The following is a 21,345-nucleotide window of genomic DNA, read 5'->3' on the forward strand; positions in this document are numbered from 1 at the left end:
ATGAACTCAGCTTTATTTGATAGAAGCTGACGATATTAACTAAAGCAAAACTAATAGCAATGGTGTTTAGTTATGAATAAGAGTAAGTACTACAAGTCGTGGTTCGCCGATGGCCAGTTTTCATTTAAAATATTTATTAAAAAATTCTACATTTGTCTCCAATATCTGAGAGGCTGAGTCATGTTTGAAGCTGCTGTTTTGAAGTGCCAGGTTCTATTAGTTTAAAGCCACTAAAAACACCCTCATCTTTGTCCATTTTGTTGTGTAGCAACCATAGTTTACTGCCAACAGCTTTATGAAAGCAATATACCACTCAAGGGCACATGTTAGTTATTTTATCATGAGGAAAAGACAGGAAAATGGACAGGACAAGAGCGTGAAATGAAGCGCTTTTTTTTTGGAAAATTTAACAAGAACAGTTCACAAGAAAGAAAAAGGGACTACAATCCAAATCAAAGCCAAAGATGAACAACACAAAAGGACTCTTGTTCTGATCACACACTCCAATAACTGCTTACAGTTTCCTTTCACAGGAACTGCCAGTGCATGAGAGAGAGAGAGAGAGAGAGAGAGAGAGAGAGAGAGAGAGAGAATAAAGACATGGACATGACAGCAACACTCACACAGATACTTCAAGAGAAAGAGAAACAGAGAGAGAGAGAGAGAGAGAGACAGACAGACAGACACAGGGGGAGACGGGGAGAGAGAGAGAGAGAGAGAGGGAGAGAGAGAAGAGACATGGGGAGAGAGAGATTAACAGACAGAGAGACAGACAGACAAACAGATGGATGGGCAGAGAGAGAGAGAGAGAGCGCAAGAACAAGAGCCTGACACACACAGAGCGAGAGGCAGATAGAGAGCAGAGAGAGAGCGAGCAAGAGCCTGACACAGAGAGAGAGAGAGAGAGACAGAGAGAGAGAGAGAGAGGGAGAGAGAGAGGGAGAGAGAGGGGGAGAGAGAGAGAGACAGAGAGAGAGAGAGGGAGAGAGGGGGGGAGAGGGGGAGAGAGAGAGAGAGAGAGAGAGAAGGCTGAAAAAGAGCAGCCACTGATCTAAAGCCCCTGAGTGTTTACAGAGAGCAGGTTGAGAAACACGCGCACTGCTGTAACTTGGTGCAGCTTTGTGATTCAGGTAAAGCAGAACAGCCAAAGCAGTCAGCAGGGAGACAGATGGACAGAGTCATGGCCCATATTAAAGAGCACACAGCGACCTGCTCCATCACACTGCTGCTGATTTACAGAGCAGCATGAAATAACACAGAGTCCACAGGACTAACATAAGGAGTCAAAACTAAGAAATGTACCCCAAAAAAAAGTGTGTGTGAACATTTTAATGGCTTGTTTTCACGGCGCCGACCTATCACACACAAAAAAAAGTGTGTACAGGATGCGCAAGACACAAGGTCAAATGCATAAAACATCTGCTTTATTGCTGAAAGGTAACAGTCATAACTGTGTGTCTGGAGTTGCATAAGATAACAGAGGTTAGGGGTGAGGAAATTATTCCACACAAGAACAAGATAAAGTCAGACTTATGTCAAGATACGCTCTAGGATTATTACAATAAGAACCAACAATCAGATGTCTGCTGTTTAGAATGCATTAGAATTGATTCAGTAATCAAACAGTTGCATCTAGAGCATCTGCTAGGCCTCATCTGAACCCAGTGGTTTATTTCATAATGGGTATTTAAACAAAAAGAGGGGGAAAAAAGGATTAAAGCTCTAAAGGATTCCTGGATTCATGTGCATTTGTTATAGAATTTACTTTAACTTTCCTAAATCATTAAAATATTGGAAATGGAATCCAGTTAAACATTCCTTGATGTACCACCAAGGACAAGCTTAAAATGTGGGGATGTGGTAGCTTAGGGGTTTGGATTGTAAGGTTGTGAGTTTGAATCCCTGGGCCACTAAACTGCCACTGCTGGGCCCCTGAGCAAGGCCCTTAACCTCTAATTGCTCAGTTGTATATTTAAAATAATAATAATAATAATAATAATAATAATAATAATGATAATAATGATAATAATAATGATAATAATAAATAAAATGATGCTCTGGATAAGGGTGTCTTCCAAATGCCATAAATGTAAAAAGTCAAGGGAAAAATAGTTCTAGAAACTGTAGAAACAATTATATGACTCTTTTGGAATAAAAAAATAATTAATAAAAAAATATATTTAAAAAAACATTGATGTGCATAGGCATGACATTAATGATTTAAGAGCGGCTGCAGTCTGATCAAGAAACATCAACACTCAACACTGCACAGAAATATGGGAGCTATTGCAAACCAGCTTTTCTGAATTGCCTCAAAGCCAACAGGGAAATTAAAACAAGTCAGACTTAGGGCTTGCTGTAAATCTTACATTTCACCACATGCCATCACTCATTAGAATATCCTCGTCCCTCACAGCCTCTCTGAACGACGCACAAAATACAGAGATGCTTTGAAGGGAGAACGGCTTTGTTGGGCCACTCTGCAGACAGTGGGAATTTTTTCATTTTTATTTCCCCCCTCCAAAGCCAACAGATACGCCATGCCCATCGCTGATCCGAGTCGCCGCTGAGGCATTTCTCCCCCCACCACCTGTACTGAATGGTAGTACTTGGACACGGAAGGACATTGAATAGGATTTCTTGTTCCTTGTCCCGAGGGCTGAAGTCTACACACAGCAGCTTCTAAGGACGTACTGTTCCCTTGGTGTGCTGCCGTTAAAAATTTTTTTAATAAAGACCAAAAGGAAATCAAACAACTCTGTCCGTCACACAGTGAACATCTGGGCCACACAACAACATACCCTGAAGAGAGCGCTGCCAATTCCACACGGAAAATTAAGAACAATGAGAGGGTGTACTGGGTGAGGATTGAGCTATATGTACACTTCTATTTGTATTTAAGAGTAGATGAAGGACAGAGTGAGGAGTCACTGAGCAATCATTCATTCAGCAAAGTAGTGATTAATTTGAAATCATTTGCTATCAAGTAATTATTTTTTTAAAAGCATTCCCTTACAGTGAAGCACCTAAAGAAATAAAAGTAAATATTTAAAAAGTATTCACTTTCCATTAGCTGCTTATTAAGTTTAATTAGGACTACAATCGATCTCAAAACATTCAATTCTACCATCAAGCTCTAGGATCAATTGCTGCCCAGGCATCAGAGAAATGCTAAGAGATGTGCTAGCTCAGTGGTTAAGGTCTGGACTCCTGCTCTGATGGTTAAGAGCTTGAATCCCAGGACCACCATGCTGCCATTGCTGGGCCCTTAACCTTCAATTGCTCAAAAGAGATAGATGCAAGTTGCTCTGGATAAGGGCTTCTGCCAATTCCTTAAACGTAGAAATGTTTATATCGTTCCTAACTGATATCATGGAATCCCAGAGCTTATGGACAATGAAGATCCTATAAAAATTCATAATGCGTCATTAAACACATCGGGAGCACAATTTTTTTTTTCTAAACGTGGATCATTTTATTAACCCTTTATACCAGTACACTAGCTTTCCATTCCACTGGCAATGGAAATCAATGTAGGGGACTTTTTCAATCAGTATAAGCAAATTTTATGGCTGCAAGCTTGATATAAAATTAGTCAGCAGACAGTTGGCTTTCAGTGCAAGATGTTTTTATCTTTGTTGGGATAACCTTACACAGAATTTGACTGGGTGAATTTTAATAGTATTTCATTTTAGATGCTTATGAACAAGCACTTGGGGCATCTCAGAGAGCAGAAATTGGTTTGATAAGCATTTACTTGGGGAGGTGGCTAACTGTTTCTGTGAATATATTGCCCCTAATAGATAAAGGGATGGGGGAAAAAAATATGAAAGACTACAGATTCTTAAATCCGTTGGTGATATTTCATATTAACCACCACTGTGGAGTGGGACATTGCTCAACATGGACACAAGAAAACTGGCAGGAATTCCATATTTGGCCTCTAGGAAAAGACATAATATTGCTATTTATTCATTTTTATTCTAACATACTTACCATTTGTCCTGGATTGTTATATACTGTTTTATTATCGCTTTAATTTTTCCATGGATTTTTATTTGTTAAGGTGTTGGATTACTGATTGGAAGGTTGTGAGCTCGAATCCCAGGTTCACCAAAAGCTGGCACTGCTAGGTAAGGGCCTTAATTAATTACTCAGTTATATAAAATGAGATAAAAATGCAAGTCGCTCTGGCTGAGGACGTCTGTCAAATGTGCATCATTTATACAAATATACACTTTAAATATTATTATTAACAGCAACCGTCATGAAACCCTGTACATTTACCTGATATGGGACGATACTCTCGTGAGCTGTTCCCCATCTTCTAGCCTCTTTTCCCGCATTGAGGAAGTTCGCAGCAATGTGAGTGAGGCAAGCCACCTAAAAAAAAAACGAAATAAAGTGAGAGTGTTTTAAATCGCCTGATTTTGTCAGTAAACTCATTACACCCTGCTGCTGGACAATGAGTGAACACACACACTGCAAAAAAAAAATAAAGAAAAATCTTTCTGCACAAGGAACCATGCGTCACACACTGGTGAAATCCAATCCAATCAACCTCCAACCTTACAATGCATAACACTGACCTCTCGAGCTTACATGGAAGAGGGGAGGTGGGGGAAAAAAAAAAAAGCACTGACGTTTAATTTACTAGCTCGTCTGTTTGAAGAACAAAGACAGATTTTATGATGCCCAGGTGAGAAAAAGAGAGACGACGAGGCAGCTGAAATAATATTTTTGCGATGTGAAAAAAGGAGTTCTTTAAAGCTGTGGACACAAACAGTGACAGGAAGACGGAAAACTTGCAGAGATTAAAGAAAGTCGGTGAAGATTTGATGCAGTGTCTGAGCAGCGTCTCCAGGAAAAAGGCCCATCTCGTTCTCAAGGCCAGCCAGACCTCCACAGTGATCCTGTCTGGCTCCAAGCCTTGTGTTATAACCCATGTATGACATCACAGCTGCTGTGTTCCAGTGACCATCACATATCCTGTAATGCTCCATGTTTAAAAAGAGCTGTCTGGTTCAGTTTTGTTATTCGGAGATATATATATATATATATATATATATATATATATATATATATATATATATATATATATATATATATAAAAGAAGAAGAAAAAAATCATAAATATCATTTCCTAAAATATAAACCTTTGTAGATATTTCTTAAAATTATTTTTTGCATCTTTTCCTGGTCCCAATATTGCGTCTGTTTTAAACAGTAAACTTCCTGTTATAAAATAAATTTATACCACAGTGCTGTTGAACTGAATCATACATGTTAGAAGTCTTTACCAGTCATGGGAGGCGCATTCAAGCATGAAGCCTGTCATGATTTACAGTTTCTCAGTAACATGACAAACTGCAGTTTTGGTCTGATCAACTTCAAAAAGAGGGAAGGAGAGAGGATGGTGAAGAATGGACTGTTTACAGCCACTAACATAATGGATACCAGGAACTGACTTGGTGTGTGGATTTTCCCCTACGTTATACTTGTGACTAAAATAAATAACTAAATAATAAAAAATGTCTGGCAAGTTGCTGTGGTGTATGAGAAATGACACACTTTAGATGTGCTGCTGAAAAATAATGCACCAAGAATAGCCATGTGTGCTAGCTGCCAAAAGGGAATTTTCAATTTCTGGCAAATTTAATGGACAATCAAGTACACTTTAATCAGATTACAACAAAACCTTCTTATTCAGCTTTCATCTTATGAGCACGAGCACGTTTCCCACCTAAATAAATGGCCTCATGCAGCATATAAATGTGGGGTGAAGGCATTTTAAGGCCCAAGACTTTACTAAGACACTTCCTCCAACCAAAAGGAAGGGAAAAAACAAAACAAAAAAACCAAACACCCAGTTCATGACTACTTTAAGTACTATCCGTGTGAAGAAGCACATCCAGCCTCACATGTTCACCCAGGTTCAAATCAGATTTCACCCTGAACTAAAAAAAACTTCCAAATGATTACTTTGGTGGGTTCCGAATCAGAATCGCATTAACTTTATTACTCTAAAGCAGCCAAGCAACATCTATATTCATTACATGATCGTTTAAATACATTTACTCGCTTTGATCCACAACTGCTTTCAATTTCGTTCAGCGGCGCTCCCTACGGGAAACGCTCAGACAGCTCTCTGCGGTTAGACACACTGTCCCTTTCCAGTTCACGCCAATATTTAAAGGGAAAAAGAAATACAAAAAAAAAAAAAATAATAAAAAATAAATAAATAAAACCCTGCACTGACTGAAGACCCCACAGAGGGACCTTCAGAAAGCCATTCATTCTCCTCACATTCACAACTCTTCATGTGCACTAATCATGCTGCCTGGTTCATTTAAACACCACGTTATTTTTTATGGGCTAGATATGAAATCACAGGGAAACACTGGATACCAAAGAAAAATCTGCTACACACATGTTTCTCCACCCTCATTATTCCCAATTAAGACAAAATTGTATTAATCAAAGCGACACGTTGTGGATCTCGGCTTGCTCGGAGATTAAGTCTTGTACTTGGCATCACATCTAAGTAATAAGAGAAACCTTTCAAGCTGTTTTCCCTTACCATGAAAAAGAACTAATCCGCTAGAAACAAACTTTACTCAAGTCCAAGAATTAAAAACTATGTATCCTCGCCGTCTGGTTCCCCTTAGCATCAGTAGCAGCTCGGTCATTGCCGTAAAATGTATGCCTATTGCCAATAGCTAAAGTTGCTCCTAATCATCGTAACTAGTACCTTACTGGGTAAATTATGCAATTTTTAAAAACAAAATTTCTACACTGCCCACATTAGGGGATTTCAATCGATTCAGCATGTGACCAACAGGAACTTTAATTTAATGGACATATAAATGCTAATGATAACTGATTCCCACTGGGATACAGATGGGAAAAAAAACCCTCTAATGATCACTTTTCAGCACATCTTTAAGCTCATGATTGTTCTGTTCTCCATTACAGTGTCCAGGCATTTCAGTGGTTAACCTGCCAGATGTGTAGCAGAAGGTGGTCAGTATTTCTGGGCTGTACAGATCTCTCATCGCTAAGAGTTGTGACCCCATAGCCCTGCGGCACAGAGATAAAACGGATACATCCTATATCCTAATCCATTCCCTTCAGCCAAACTAGAAACAAGCACAAGTATAAACAGCTACAGCAGAGCCTCAGAGCACCTTAGCTTTAAAGTCAAGCTGAGCCAAAGCAACACTTTAAAGAAAAACAGAAAAAAGGCAGACAATTAAAAACGCATGAGGAGTAAAAAGGGCAAGGGTCCAAGAAAGTATTCACAAAACATGGAGCAAGGGGGAGAAGGAGGCTGGTTTGGGGGTAGGTTGGGGTGGGGTGGGATAGGATGGGATGGACGGAGGGGGTTTGAGTCTGAGGAAAATATCCAAGTAAACCACAACAGACAGGCTACAAACAATTGCATTATGGGAACACTTTCTTTGAAACCACATCCTTCAGTTGAACCGGTATCATCCAAGAGACATGGACTCACGGTTTGGTTCTGTGCAAAGTGCCAAGATGTCAGTTGTGGGACAAGAGGAATGGAAAAATAGCGCACTGACATGTTCCAGCACATTTGAAAGAATTTGTTCGTGAATCTAAAGCATCTTGACATGACTGGCCGAATACGAGGCCAAATTATCATCATGTATCATGAAGGGTAACAGGCGCATTTCGGTAATGAATCATCTCGCTCGAAACTTTTATGTGCAATCTGCAGCACTGATGTGAAGAAAACGTCAAGTCCGATTCGGTTTAAGAGGAAACATGCATATTATGTCTGTATAAAATGCATTACCCAACTCCCTGTGGCCAAAACGGTCAAGACAGAGGAGAGGTTCGGCAGTTAAGTGTCTGTTGTAAGTACCGCTGCTCACATTTAGCAACGCATGGACAGAGTCAGTGTCGCTCTTTATATTATCTATTACTTACAGTAGCTCGCTGTTTCATTCTGTATATAATACTACATGTAATTTTAAATTAAATTGATAATTTTATCAATACTTGTTCTCTCAAATCTCAAAGGTCAGAAGTAATAGATTAATTTTTTCTAATAGCTGACAAAAACACTGGCTGTAATTCAGATGTGCTCGTTCTACTACGTTATGGTTGCTATAGTAACAATTCATTGACTGGGACTTGTATGATGAATGCTGAGGAGAATAATAAACAGACAATATAGCAGGTTGTTAATAAACTAAAAAAAAAAAACATACAAGTATGGTGAAACCTCCTGTAAGAACAGTGCCACTGCTTTGTAATGATTTTCCAGTACGGGGAAAATTTTCAGAGGATGAGCTTTCCTTCTTACCCGTCTTAACAACATTGAGAGAGGAAGGAGAGAGAGTCTGGTGAGTATGGTGCATCATTCATTAATACAATTTCAGTTGTGTTATTAGAGGAATAAAACATTACAATAACATGCAACATTGCATTGCTTATTCATTAGTGATACTTGCGTACATTTACACTTCCCAATAAATAAATTAATAAATAAATAAATAAATACACTTTAGCAAGGGAAAGGATCTCGAATGTGGGCAAATTTAGATCATAAATTAAATAAAGATTATTCGCCCCGGAAACACCGTTTTTTTTCTGCCTAATATCAAGCTTTACATTTTTCTTTCTACTGGAAGATATTTTTTTCTAGGCTTAAAATGATAAAATTATCCGACACTAGAACAAGCCTTTTCAAGCTTGGAATTACTTGAAAAGCCTAGAAAGCTTTTAATAATCATACAATTATTTTATTGTAATTTTATAAGAGAAAAATCTATATAAATTTGACTATATTAAAAGACAAAAGTACGCTGTACTTTTAAATACACTTCTTACCATTAACCATTTATTTATGGTGTTTCTGGATCATCCCTACAAAAGGTGAAAGGGATACACGAATTATTCGTCACTGCAGATGGGAGCGGTACAGAAGTAATTCAGGTTCAGAGATGCCTCTGTTACCTATTTCGCCAGAACAAAGTGGAAAATCTTCGTCCTAGCATCCTGTCTATGGAAATTAGCACACGTGAGAATCATTCCCAAATTCCTTAAATGTCCTGGCTGAGCTTTGAAGGCGCACATGACGTAAAAGGTTCCGACCGACTGAGCTCAGAATTTTGCATACAAGAAACAGATTTATTTTATTTGCGCACTAGGGTTTGACCAAACGTCATAATATATTTTTTTAAATATTAAACAAATGGACTAAATAATACATATTTAAAATAATAATAATAATAATAAAATCCAACAATCAGTGTGCATGTAGGAAAAAATGAAAATAAGCCCATATTTTGTGAGTTTTGGCTTTGCGTGTTAAAAGAAATAATGTTTGTAAGTATGAATTATTTTGGACCGTTATAGTCTCGTTCTGTATGAAACCAAAATGCTATCAGATGTTTTGTAGAGCAGAGAGCTTTCTATTGTTGGAGATATGAATGCTTCTGTGTGTCCATCCACAAGTTCAGGTCTGAGTTTAATGAATTCACATGGAAACAATGAAAACCATCTGAAGTGGAAGAATGAGAGGATTCAAGTCTGCTTCATAGCAGGCACTACGATTGTACAAAGACTAACAGATAAAGATCTACCCCTTTTCCAATACCAGTGAGAACAATAAAGACTGCAAACAACTGTACAGTCATTAGGCACATTTGGTTTGGAGAAAAGAAACTCAGGCTTCATTTTGTTGTTTTCCCATTTTAGGAATGACATCACGAGGGTCAGCTATTTAACCACGCCTGAACCGTTTCTAAATACGGAATAAATATTAAGAGATATTTACAGTATTTAGCAGACACCCTGATTCATAAGTTGTAGATCAGGGTTTAAAGTCTATGTTTAAAACAAGTACAGTTTTATTTAGATTGATTACACTGGTTTTCTGTACAGCTTATCCTCCAGGGGACCCTGGGTAAAAGGTGGGGGGACACCCTTGAAGATCCCACCCCTTCATCTGATGCCAATTAGCTTACAATGGATGCATTTGGACTGTAGGAGGAAACCCAAGCTCCTGGAGGAAACCCCTGAAGCACAGTGGAGAACAAGCCGACTCTATGCACATGGAGCAGACGCAGGAACTGAACCCCCAAAACCCAGTGAGACAAACACACTAACCTTTAAGCCATCATGCCCCTCCACACAGTGCTAACCTAGTGAAACTATACTCACTGGTGCATCTCTAGACTTTTTGTTATGTATGCTAGTATGAGTTATCGCTTAAAAATACACCAAAACCAGTAGAGCAGGCTTGAAGTTGGTTGAAGTTGAAACACTTCAAGAAGCATATCAAGAGTGAAAAATGTAAAGTATTAAACAATCAATGTGTAAAAGGAGTACATTAAAAGTGTTTTTTCTATACATTATATTGCAATCACATGAAAATCCACCATGTAGCCGAGTTTCTGCAAGTGCGCTCACGCTCCTTAAAAATGAAATGGTAGAAATCAGTTCTGTGTGATTTAAATAATTTCATAAAAACAAAACTTATCACGAGAAGTGAAACAAACCGAGATCAGAATATAGATATAACAAAACAAGACTTGGGAAAGACTTTAGGATCTATACGCTAACATTAGAGGAAACACAATCCAAAAAGTGAACTCAAAAACTAGCAAAGATTATACTCAACATGGCACGAAATCCCTAAAGAAAGCAGTCAAACAACAAATAACAAAAAAAAAGATGAAAACAACAGCAAGGTAAACCACGTAACATACCTCACTACGAAGTAGCAGCAAACTCACAAACGCTAAACCATGTGCTTATATAGTCCATAACCAGTAAGTGCAAGCAAAATTAGAACAGGAAGTGAACAACAGATCTAGAACTCCCTTGATATTGACATCTGCTGGCGAGGAGGTTTACAGCCCCGGGGTGTTATGACAAGAGGAATTCATTTTCACATTTTCTAATCTCTTCCCAAACATGCAGAAACACAAACCAGCAGGTCAATACCGGACGACGCATGAATAATTGTTAGGGAGAAAAGTAAGAGGAATAATCCAGAGCATCAGATATATCTAGTAAAACCATCTTAAGATAGAAAACCCTGAGCAATGAGAAAAAATGAGGAACATCAAGTCCATCTACAAACCTACATGCAAAATCTGTTAAATGTAATTAAGCATAGAGAACAAGAGAGTCATGATTAAGAACAAAGACGAAGCATAAAGATGGAACTTTCTGGCCGTCCAGAGATTTATAATCAGGAGCGTCTGGTCACTAGTGCAGAAGCTTGACCGCTGCATTATTCCAAAAGTTCAGTCTGACAAAACAGTCTGACATATTTCCGAGCCAAACTGGAAGTCTGTATGTTTACAAGGTAGGAAATGCACAAGCAGAACATAAAGCATTCAGTAACAGCAACAGTGTCAACGTCTGACTTGTACATCACCTCGTCACCTAATGAAAGCTCGCTTTGGAGTAAACTCGCCTCCGGGATCGCAACAACATGCTGTCAAGAGACAGCCACTTTCACCTGGCGACATGTAAACTGTATGCTGTTTCACACTCTATTGATTTCTAAGGCATTAGTGTTTCAACAGCCGAGCTGTCTATGTGTGGAGCATCTGCTATGTTTACTTATGATATGTTTCTCCCATGATCATGTACCAGATTTTAATACATATATACAGATTTTGACTTGTTTCTGTTCACAAGGCACACAGATATGAACTTGAACAGGGCTGACATGTTAATAAGAAAATCTGGGATTTACTTGCAGGCCTTGCACTTGAATTTTTGCATATCCCATTTCCCCACATCCACACACCCTACCCCTCTTTAAATTACATAAAAATGTAATTTAAACAATGAAAGCACAAAATATTCCTGTTGGAGCACAAAAAAAGCAAACATTTTGTTGGCTGTAATTACAGTCATTCTTCTGGGATATCGCTCAGCCTTGTACATCTGAATGCTGATATTTTTGCTCTGTCTTCTTGGCAAGATCGCTGAGTATTTATCAGCTTGAATGGAGAACATTGGTGAACAGAAACTTTCAAGTATTATCAAAGACTGAGATGGATAGGGGTCTGGATCCAGGTTTTTGGTGTTGAACCGCTTGGGTCGAGGTTTGGCAGCACGCTTAGGGTCGCGGTTCTGAACCTCTACCTCAGTCTCGAGTGGACGCGGTCATCTCAAATGGTTCCAGTCATCGTGCTCTCGGCCCTGATTAGTTTCCGCATCCCTGCTGATGAAAAGCATGCCCACATCATGATGCTACCACCCCCATGCTTTATTGCTACAATGCTATTTTCAGAACTTTTCAGAAGATAATAAAAATGGAATACGTCTGTTGTGCACTGTTAATGAATGTTTTCACTCTGGAGCAGCATTACCTTAAATTCACACCGGACACATTGCATAAGCTTACAGTGGCCATCTGTCCAATTCATTTCACATGCTTTCCATCTGCGCACCCGATGTGACAGCTCACTTAATTATCATTAAGGAAACTAACACTCAGGCATACAACAATGTCTGTGAAGCATGAGGGATGGGGACAGTCGATGGTGGACCAGCTGTATTTACAACACAGATCACTTAAAAAGACAGAAAACAGTGGGATGGAGAATAAACCGCATATTTGTGTGTATTCTGTTTACCCATAAGTATCATTTCCATACTTTGCTCCACAGCTTCAAGCTGTACAAATACAGCATTATATAATTAGGATTTTAATAAGATTTCCATTATAGAAAAAGAAAGAGTGGGCATTCGATACATTGTTATGGACCCTGATAGACAGCACATGGGCTCTGGATTTACGTTTTAGGCATCTCAGAGATCCCTCATGGATTAAATGCTGGTTCATATGGATGTGTTATCTGCTGAGTGTGTGACGCACGTCTAAGTCATTTGCGGTGGCCTTTAACGTAATGACTGACTCCCAGTGCTGAAATACATCATCCGCATGTGCAACATTTATGTTTGAAGATAATCCCTTAGAATTTTTTTCTTTACTCCTCTAGTAAAGAAGCTATGGCAACAAAGAAATTCAAATCACAAATGTTTCTTGGGTAATATATATATATAGAGAGAGAGAAAGAATACATACATATACACACACATATATATATATATATATATATATATATATATATATATATATATATATATATATATATATATATATATATATATATATATATATATATATAGGGGGAGAGAGAGAGAGGGATGCTCTGATCCAGTCATCTAGCCATCACAATTTGGCCCTTGTCTTATGCATACCCATTTTTCCTGCTTCTAACACATCAACATTGAGGACAAAATGTTCAATTGCTGTCTAATATATCCCACCCACTATCAGGTGCCATAATGAGGAGATAATCAGTTTTAGTGACCTCTCATATCAGTGGTCATAACGTAATGCCTGATTAGTGTATATATAAAAAAATCATCTGATCCTTGTTCAAGCAAATTGTTTGTGTGTGTGAATTTTACAGATGTATATTATAGGCAGTTTAGCTTAATGGAATCTTCCAGAAGTGGTCACTAAAGACTAAATTGACTTTAAAGATGAAGAAAATGACCTGAGATGAGAGCAGGTTGCAGTCGATGTGAAGACCTCGTCCAGTTTTCTGTCTCTGCAGCAGGCCAGCCATCACTGCTCCCTGAGCATACAGTCCAGTAGCTAGATCTGTCATGGCAACTCCAGGCCTTACTGGATCCCCGTCCTTTAAGACACATAGTTAAAGTTAAACACTGATGTATGAGGTAATGTATTTAAACTTACCATACACCTCAATATAATATAATGAAGCTGTATCACTTGCACCACAGTATGTTATGTTTTATCATAAAAAGTTGGACCTGCTTTAGCCTTTCTCACCTCAGGACCTGTGATGTGCATCATCCCTGACACAGCAGATGCTATCGAGTCATATCCTGGTTTGTGTGACTTGGGTCCAGTCTGACCATAACCTATAACAGACACAGACACACACACACACACACACACACACACAGAGATAAATTGATACCAAATGCTTATACAATCCCTTCATTCATGTGAGGAAATAATAGCAGGTATTTTAAAGCTTTGTGTAAATCTCTAGGTCTCCTGGGAAGGATATTTAACCTGGATGTGTACAGTGATTTACAAATATCCTTTATTCTATATCTGACTACAACTCCCAGCCAGATTCAGTGTAAATCAACATGGTATCTGGCAAGAGATCTAAGTCCAAATACATTCCAGGCACACGGACAAGATAGCCAAGTATTTATTTCGTGTTTATTCAGAATATGCACCCTGAACAAATTTGACAGAAAATATGTGTGGTCACTATTATTTCATCAAGACCGTGTAACTACACTTAATTTTACATAGACTAAGGCTGTTTATATGCATGATTAAGCTGTGTATATTCCCCAATTCCCTAAATTGAATTTGAATTCAATCCTAACCTGGGACATAAATAAACCCTTCACAGGCTGTCAACACTGAAATCTTAACACGGGTGAGCAAAATACACCAGAAACAATTTTCTGGAGGCTATGATCCAAACAAATTTAATTAGCCTTCACAACTAATGGCACGAAATCACATTTTAGCACCACCAGAACGAAATTAGCTCTAGTCATTTGCTGATAAAATGGAAAACATACCTCTAACAAACTTGTTACTTAAACAAAACAGGGGATGGAAAATGTTCCAAAGCAAGAGCCTTCAGGACAAAATGCCCAAGCCAAAGCTATGGCTGCCAGAGTAAAATAAACATGCAAAAGCCTCAGGCAGAGCAGAGTTGGCTGCTTCAGAAGTTCAATGTCTGAGAAACTATAGAAAAGTGGAAAGGAAATGTTTTGTTAGAGGATTCACCAGAAAAGAGACAGACTGATTTGCACAAATCAGATAACGGTTTAAATGTATAAACAGATAAAATTACCAGTAAGGACAATCATTGCAGTAATAGATTCCAACCTGCACCAAGCCCTTTATTTGTGCATACTATTTATCCCATTGCACACTCAAATTAGCAGACATTTGTTTAATGACTGTAAATCATTAGCTCTGTTAATGTGCATGGCCAAAAAAAATTATTAAGGTCTCATTCAACAACAACAAAGACACCAAGAGAAGATCCAGTGATGCTTTTTGTTAATATTTCCATTAGGAGGATGTTGAGAAAGGACAAAAAAAAAGTCTGGAGATCAGTTTCAGACTAGAGTGCAAAATTATTAGAAGTATAAAAATATGCTCTTCGTGAGAGGAGCTAGTGAAATGCATCTCCGAAAATTCCACAGCAAAGATGAATCAGATGACTATTATTCCCTAGCTTCCCACCAAATTTTCAAGCAAATAAATGCCTTTGCTATTCAGCAACAAAAAACGGCTGAGGCTCCTGAATCTTTTCATCCCTTATTATATAATATTAGTCTCTTGTCTGTCACCGTGTCATCACGTCCCTACATTTATGAACTCAACACCCCTGACACATCTTCAGCTGTTTATTTATTATTACACTATTGTGACGTTTCTCCCTTGACGCGATCATCTTCTCTTTTAATGAAGTTGTACAAATATTTCTGGCTTGGAAGTTCCAATACTTTTGAAAGCTGTCTTAACAAACACCTTGCTAAAGTTCATCAAATGTGGGCTAGGTTCTATCCTGGAAAGTCTGACAACATGTGAATGGAATCCTTTTCCAAACCTCAGTGTGTTTGAATGTGTGGGCCCGCTTAACGAAGGACACGTGTTAACTATAACTGCAGTTCTCAGACGCTACTTAATTGTATTTAATTTGCTGTAAAGAAATTAAACCTGAATAATAAAACAATGCAGTGTCGCTTCTGTGGAACACGGGATTCAGTCTCGGTGGGTCATGGAGACCTCAAAAATACAGTGATGGGGAATGAATCACGTGCGGCACTTAGATCGTGTCCTGAGAGTGGTACACTTAGTTCTGAGACACTCACATTCACTTAGCTGTGTGTTGGAGAGTTTGGGAGTGTTCATTCTGATGCGATTACCCTCCCTGTTCTCACTACAGTGAACCAAAACAAAATCAAAGCCAACTTCTGACTGGAGGCAAATTATAAAAGATTTAAATAGTGATCACACTGGGAGGAAAATCGTGTGAGAGAGAATGTTAACATGGTTGTTGGTAGCATGTTTAGGGAATGGTACTACAGCTGTTACTGCTGTGCTATCTGTGGGCCTATGTAGGTAGAGAAAAGGGTGTTTTTTTATCTAAAAGTCTTCTTTGTTTTAGTTCCTTTTATGAAATTAGTGACGCTAGCAACAAAGGTATTGCCTCAAAGAAAATGTTTTATATCCTCTTTTCACAGGCACTAGTCTCAGCCTCAGACCTCACACCCACAAACCGTTGGCTGATTCATATGGCAGACAAAATTGGAAATGCTTCAGGCGTTTTGAAGTTGTCATCTGATTGGTTGGATTCTACAGGAATCTCCAAGTCTACCTGGAAACAAAGCTGCTGTGACACTCTACATCCCTCATGGAAGAAGGAAGCTGTCATGTTTACAAATGTGACAGTGAGCACTTATGAGGATCAGTTAAACGCAGTATTTTGCAAATTATTTGAAGTGACTTTCTTAAATGAATGATCTTACACTTCCTTGAGGGCGGTCCTTGCCCAATAAAAGCTACTATGAAGTCCACACTTTCTGCTGTCAGTCGGAAGGTCTGTCTACACAAGACTTCCCAAACACTGACTTTTGGTGGACAGTCTCCTTTAGGCAAAATTGCCGTTGAGATTGACAGCCAATCAAACCTTAGCAGAGTGTGTTTATTTGTCACATATACATTACAGCACAGTGAAATTCTTCCCTTCACCTATGTCCTAGCTTGTTAGGACATAGAGGTCAGAGCTCAGGGTCAGCCATCCCTGGAGCAAAGACGGCTAAAGGCCTTACTCAAGGGTCCAACAGTGACAGCATCCTGGAAGTGCTAGGGCTTCAACCCCTGACCTTCTGATTAGTAACCCTGAACTTTTACCGGTGAGGCTCCACTGTTGTGCCAGAACAAACATCAGTCAAAAATGGATGATCTGTAGTCATTATAGTACTGCACCTTCAAGAAACCAAGTGAATTGTGAGTGGTTGTCTGCCAAGAAGACTTCTACTGTCTAGTCACACCATCTGTCAGTAAAAATTTGCAAGCTAAATGACATTTATATCAAGTACTTTCATCATGTGGATAAATTCTGAGAGTATGTTAAATCTGCTGATCTATGAAATGTAATTTACATCATTGACCAGTAGCACCTCTCCATTTACCTAAAAAATGCTGGAACTTGATATTTCAGTGAAGAAAGATCCAAAACTGAGGAACTGCTAATTTAAAAGTGTGACTAACTTAAAGATTTATCAAAACGTTTATTCAGTTTATACAATACTATCTTTTTCAGAGCCTTGAGTTCATTTGCTATTAGCAGACATACAGCAAACACAGAGAATGGAGTCTCCTGTAGCGTTAGAGAAGATGATGAGTTTCACCTGCAGCAGCAGGTTTTCTGTAGCTGTCTAGGAAAGTCAAGACTTTCTATGCTTTTAGTGTTAGCGGTAATATGATCTGCCCCTAGGGCATGGTCACTTTTGGGAATTTGAAGCTGCTGATCCTATTCATGGCCTTTCCACGGGGTTAGGATCAACCCCCTTTATCTACTGATCAAACAGAAAACTATGCTACTAGCAAGGCTCTTGTCGTTTTTTGTTGTTGTTTTCTTTGGTATATTTAATGTTTATTTTTCACAAGGAGGCTTGTGTAGGTTTATAGTTCATTAAGAATGAAAACGCAATCAAAAAGTAGTTTTTGGTGCTCATTCCAATATAATTTATTTATTTTTTTCTTTCACAGAGGGATAGAAGGATTCTTTGCATACAAAATCTGATCTTGGCCCTGCATCCTTAGTTAATACCATCGTGCCTAAGCTTGAACTGCAGTGTGAATTTATGAAGATGCATTGAGCAAAGAACATGGAAATAAAAGAGAGAGGCATAAACGTTATCTGCTTTATATCGTCATGGACAATGATCAAAAAAGTCTCTGGCTAATAAAATAGATGGGCTCTCAGCACTGAACAGCAACCATGGAGAATACAAACACTGTAGCTTCATGAGTTTCACTGAAACTAGGCTCAGGGCCAAGACTCCCATCTCTGCAGTTTCACTGAAAGACTTTAAGAGCAGAAAACATGGACTTGCTGTTTATATGCATGATATATGGTGCAACTCTGGACACATTGCTATCCAAGCACAGGTTTGTAACCGGAATGTTAAGCTCCTCGCTGTTGGATTGTAGCCTTATTACATGCCCCAGAAGTTTTCTCATGCTGTTGTTTTGGTTGTGTATGCCCTACCCTCTGCTGACGCAGCAACCACAACAAAGCAGATGCATTCTGTGGTTGGTAAACTAATGACAGATCATCCCAATAAATTCACAGCAATCTCTGGTCATTTTAATCATGTATACCTCTCCTCCACACACACAAGTTTCTCACAGCAAGATGAGACAATAGGATTCTTCATCTGCTATATGCTAATGTCAAGAGGGAATACAAGACTGCTGCTCTTCCACCAACTCACAGATTTCAACAGCTCCTTGTTAACATCAGGACAGTGAAGAAATGTGTCCAGGAGGTTGCGGAGGCTCTGCAGGATGGAACTGGGGACCCTGACTCTGGGATATGCTTTGTGAATTATCTGGTAAGAAAAATTGAGGACTTAGCCGCTGTATTACAGAATACAACTTTTGTGTGGAAAATGTGACCAAGTGGAAAACCTTTGGAACCTGAGGGAATCAGCCACATTCCTGTATGGCACATGAAGACCTGTGCCAGCCAAATATGTAATGTGTGTTACAGCACCTGCTATCTCATTCCAGTAAGTGCCCCAGCTCTAGAAGGTTATATTCTTCCATTTTAGTTTTTCTTGTCTGTCTGACTGGTGAACAACTTAAAGGCGCCAAACATGGATATCCCTATAGTCACCTGGTGGTGCATTTATGGCATGTTAAAGAAACTGTAAGACTAGCAACCATCCACAGGATGGAAGTGGAGATGTGTGCATATCTTACTGGATAGACAACACCCAATGCACCAATACAGGAAAGGCCAGAGCAGACTTTTCTTCGCAGAAAGGCTTAAGTGCTTCAATGTGTTCACCAAACTACTAGGGTCAGTCAACTATAACCGGTGTTCATTTCTATGATGTGATATGCTAGGGGAGAAGCATCACCTTAGGACAAGACAAACAACACAATACCCTCACCAGGAAGGCCTAGTCCATCTCAGGACTAACTCTGGACTCAGTGGAAACAAATACAAAGCACATGCACCATGGTACTCTTTCATGGTCTTCTCTGCCAGTGACCTTCGGACTCCACAACATCTCTTCCCACTAAATCATCTGTGAGTGTTCAGCTAGAGGCAAAAATGGCAGTCAATGAATTAATCAGGTCTACATCATAACTTCCTGTATATTCTGATTGTAGTTTCACAATATAGGCTTTAAGCACATTGAACTACGTTTTCACATTCTTCATGCCATTATAAATAAATGCTACATGTTTCTTTACTATGGCTGAGTGGTTAAGTCACTGGACGCAACAATGGGGTGTGTCATGTAAAAATAGAGATATCGGGATAACTAGTGAGTCTTATTCTGCTAAAACTTTTCTTTATGTCAAGTCTTTATACTGTTCTTTAGATGTAGTAGGCGCTTTTTTAAAACCTTTGAATTTATTATATCACAATCTGTCTGCCTTATTAGTACTTCCTCTGGTAGTTGCATTACAGTCAATCGGAGTGTTTTTCTGACTGAACTTCAGTGACATATTCATGTTTGTTCCATGATGATATAGTCTATCTGCAACTCCCTCATGCTTTAGTGTGGTTTGGGAAGAGTTCATCAGGAAATACACAACTCCCACTCCTATCTTGCTCAAGGTTTCTATGAGATTCCCATGGATTAAAGAAAAGCCATCCAGCTGTATCACCATGCCAGGTGCAGTTCGGCTAAGCCATGTTTCTGAGAAAAAGAGAGCGCAGTATTTCCTCAAATTGGACGATGTTGTCCAGAGATTATATGTGGACTAGGAGAATACTTGAAGTTTTGCAGTATTTCAACGTCTTTTGGCACGCTGCTTTCTTCCCCTCACTCACCTCTTGATGTCTTGGCTCTGTTTTACAGGTCTCCTGTATGAACCTGGTAGCCACAGGTCATAAGCTGGCAAGTTACAGCGGTTGTTGTAGCTATAATGCTTAAAAATATTTGGTTATTTTAAGTACAACCACACTAACAAACTGGTCATATAGTAAAAGGAGGTCCGCTAGGAACATGCACAATAGGTTTCCAAGCTAATCATATCATTACATATCCACATGGTTTGTGATGTCATTAAGAGACTTACTAATTATTTTTTAAATGCACTCAAATTATGATGGAGAACACAATGACCAAATAAATAGCACACTTAATCCTTTGACCCGCAGAGTAGAAATTTATATGACTTCAAGCCTTCACAGAAGGAAAACAGACTCTCTGGTTCAAACCCCTGAGGCCACACTCTGGCCACCCTCTCTCCATTCATGATATACCTCAATGAGTGCAGAAAGAGCTGAAAACAGTGAGGTCAACATTTGATTAATCCCCCTTTTTCATGACCTATGTCTCTAGAGAACCGGGCGAATTATGTCTTGACTGCAAGCACTGGTTCTGCATGTCGTCTGCCAAGACATGGGCTTTGAGATCGCCTCCGGGAAGTCGAAGCGGTTACATAAGCAATCAGGCTGCACAGGTTATTCAGTACCTGTTTGCTGACAACTTGGACCTGAATAAAATGGGGTTACTCCAAATTGCCACCGGATCGCTGTCTTGCCCCCTTGGGGTTCAAGCAATCAGCCAAGTGATGACAGTAAGTCATGGAAAGACGTGGGCAGTGTGGGGCCTGTGTGGTTCATGGTTCAAATCACATAAGAATTGCAACCGATCTAGCAACCGAAGCTGTCACGTAGGTTATACATCAGCAGGTCATGAACAAATGGCTTCCACCACTCCTGATTGTGGTCTCTAATTAAAAACTAATTAAAATTCTACTAACTCAAGCAGCAAGACAGGAGATTGGGAAGTATTTCTTTCTTTTTTTTAGCGAGTGAGCTTAACAGGCCGGGTTTCCTCTACCTGAGGAAATCGAGATTCATACAAGAAAACAAGATTCACTTTAAATCTGAACGAACAGCTTTAGCAAATGTGTCTCGGCTGCCAGTAGATGATCCGTCCTGAAGAGGTGGATTTAAAATCCTGGAAAAATATTTGTTTTGAGAGAGATAATAAAGTGAAGCTTAAGGCTAA

General features: G+C 39.1%; 1 protein-coding gene and 1 long non-coding RNA gene across 4 annotated transcripts in view; one reads left to right on the forward strand and one right to left on the reverse strand.

The window, feature by feature from the left end:
- The window catches only part of sugct (succinyl-CoA:glutarate-CoA transferase), a 106,141-nt gene that overhangs the window by 70,033 nt on the left and 14,763 nt on the right, over positions 1-21,345 (reverse strand). For all 3 annotated transcript variants that reach the window (XM_058394745.1, XM_058394764.1, XM_058394754.1), the window contains exons 7-9: positions 13,862-13,953; positions 13,563-13,706; positions 4,288-4,383 (exon numbers count right to left, since the gene is read on the reverse strand). In XM_058394745.1, the coding sequence (XP_058250728.1) occupies positions 4,288-4,383; positions 13,563-13,706; positions 13,862-13,953 (332 nt within the window). The remainder of the gene's footprint in view (positions 1-4,287; positions 4,384-13,562; positions 13,707-13,861; positions 13,954-21,345) is intronic.
- On the forward strand, positions 7,407-12,908 carry LOC131356032 (uncharacterized). Its single transcript, XR_009204973.1, has 3 exons — positions 7,407-7,880; positions 8,294-8,372; positions 9,916-12,908. It is a non-coding gene; the product is annotated as an uncharacterized LOC131356032 (long non-coding RNA).

This window comes from Hemibagrus wyckioides, linkage group LG01, assembly GCF_019097595.1.
Source record: "Hemibagrus wyckioides isolate EC202008001 linkage group LG01, SWU_Hwy_1.0, whole genome shotgun sequence".
Taxonomy (NCBI): Eukaryota; Metazoa; Chordata; class Actinopteri; order Siluriformes; family Bagridae; genus Hemibagrus; species Hemibagrus wyckioides.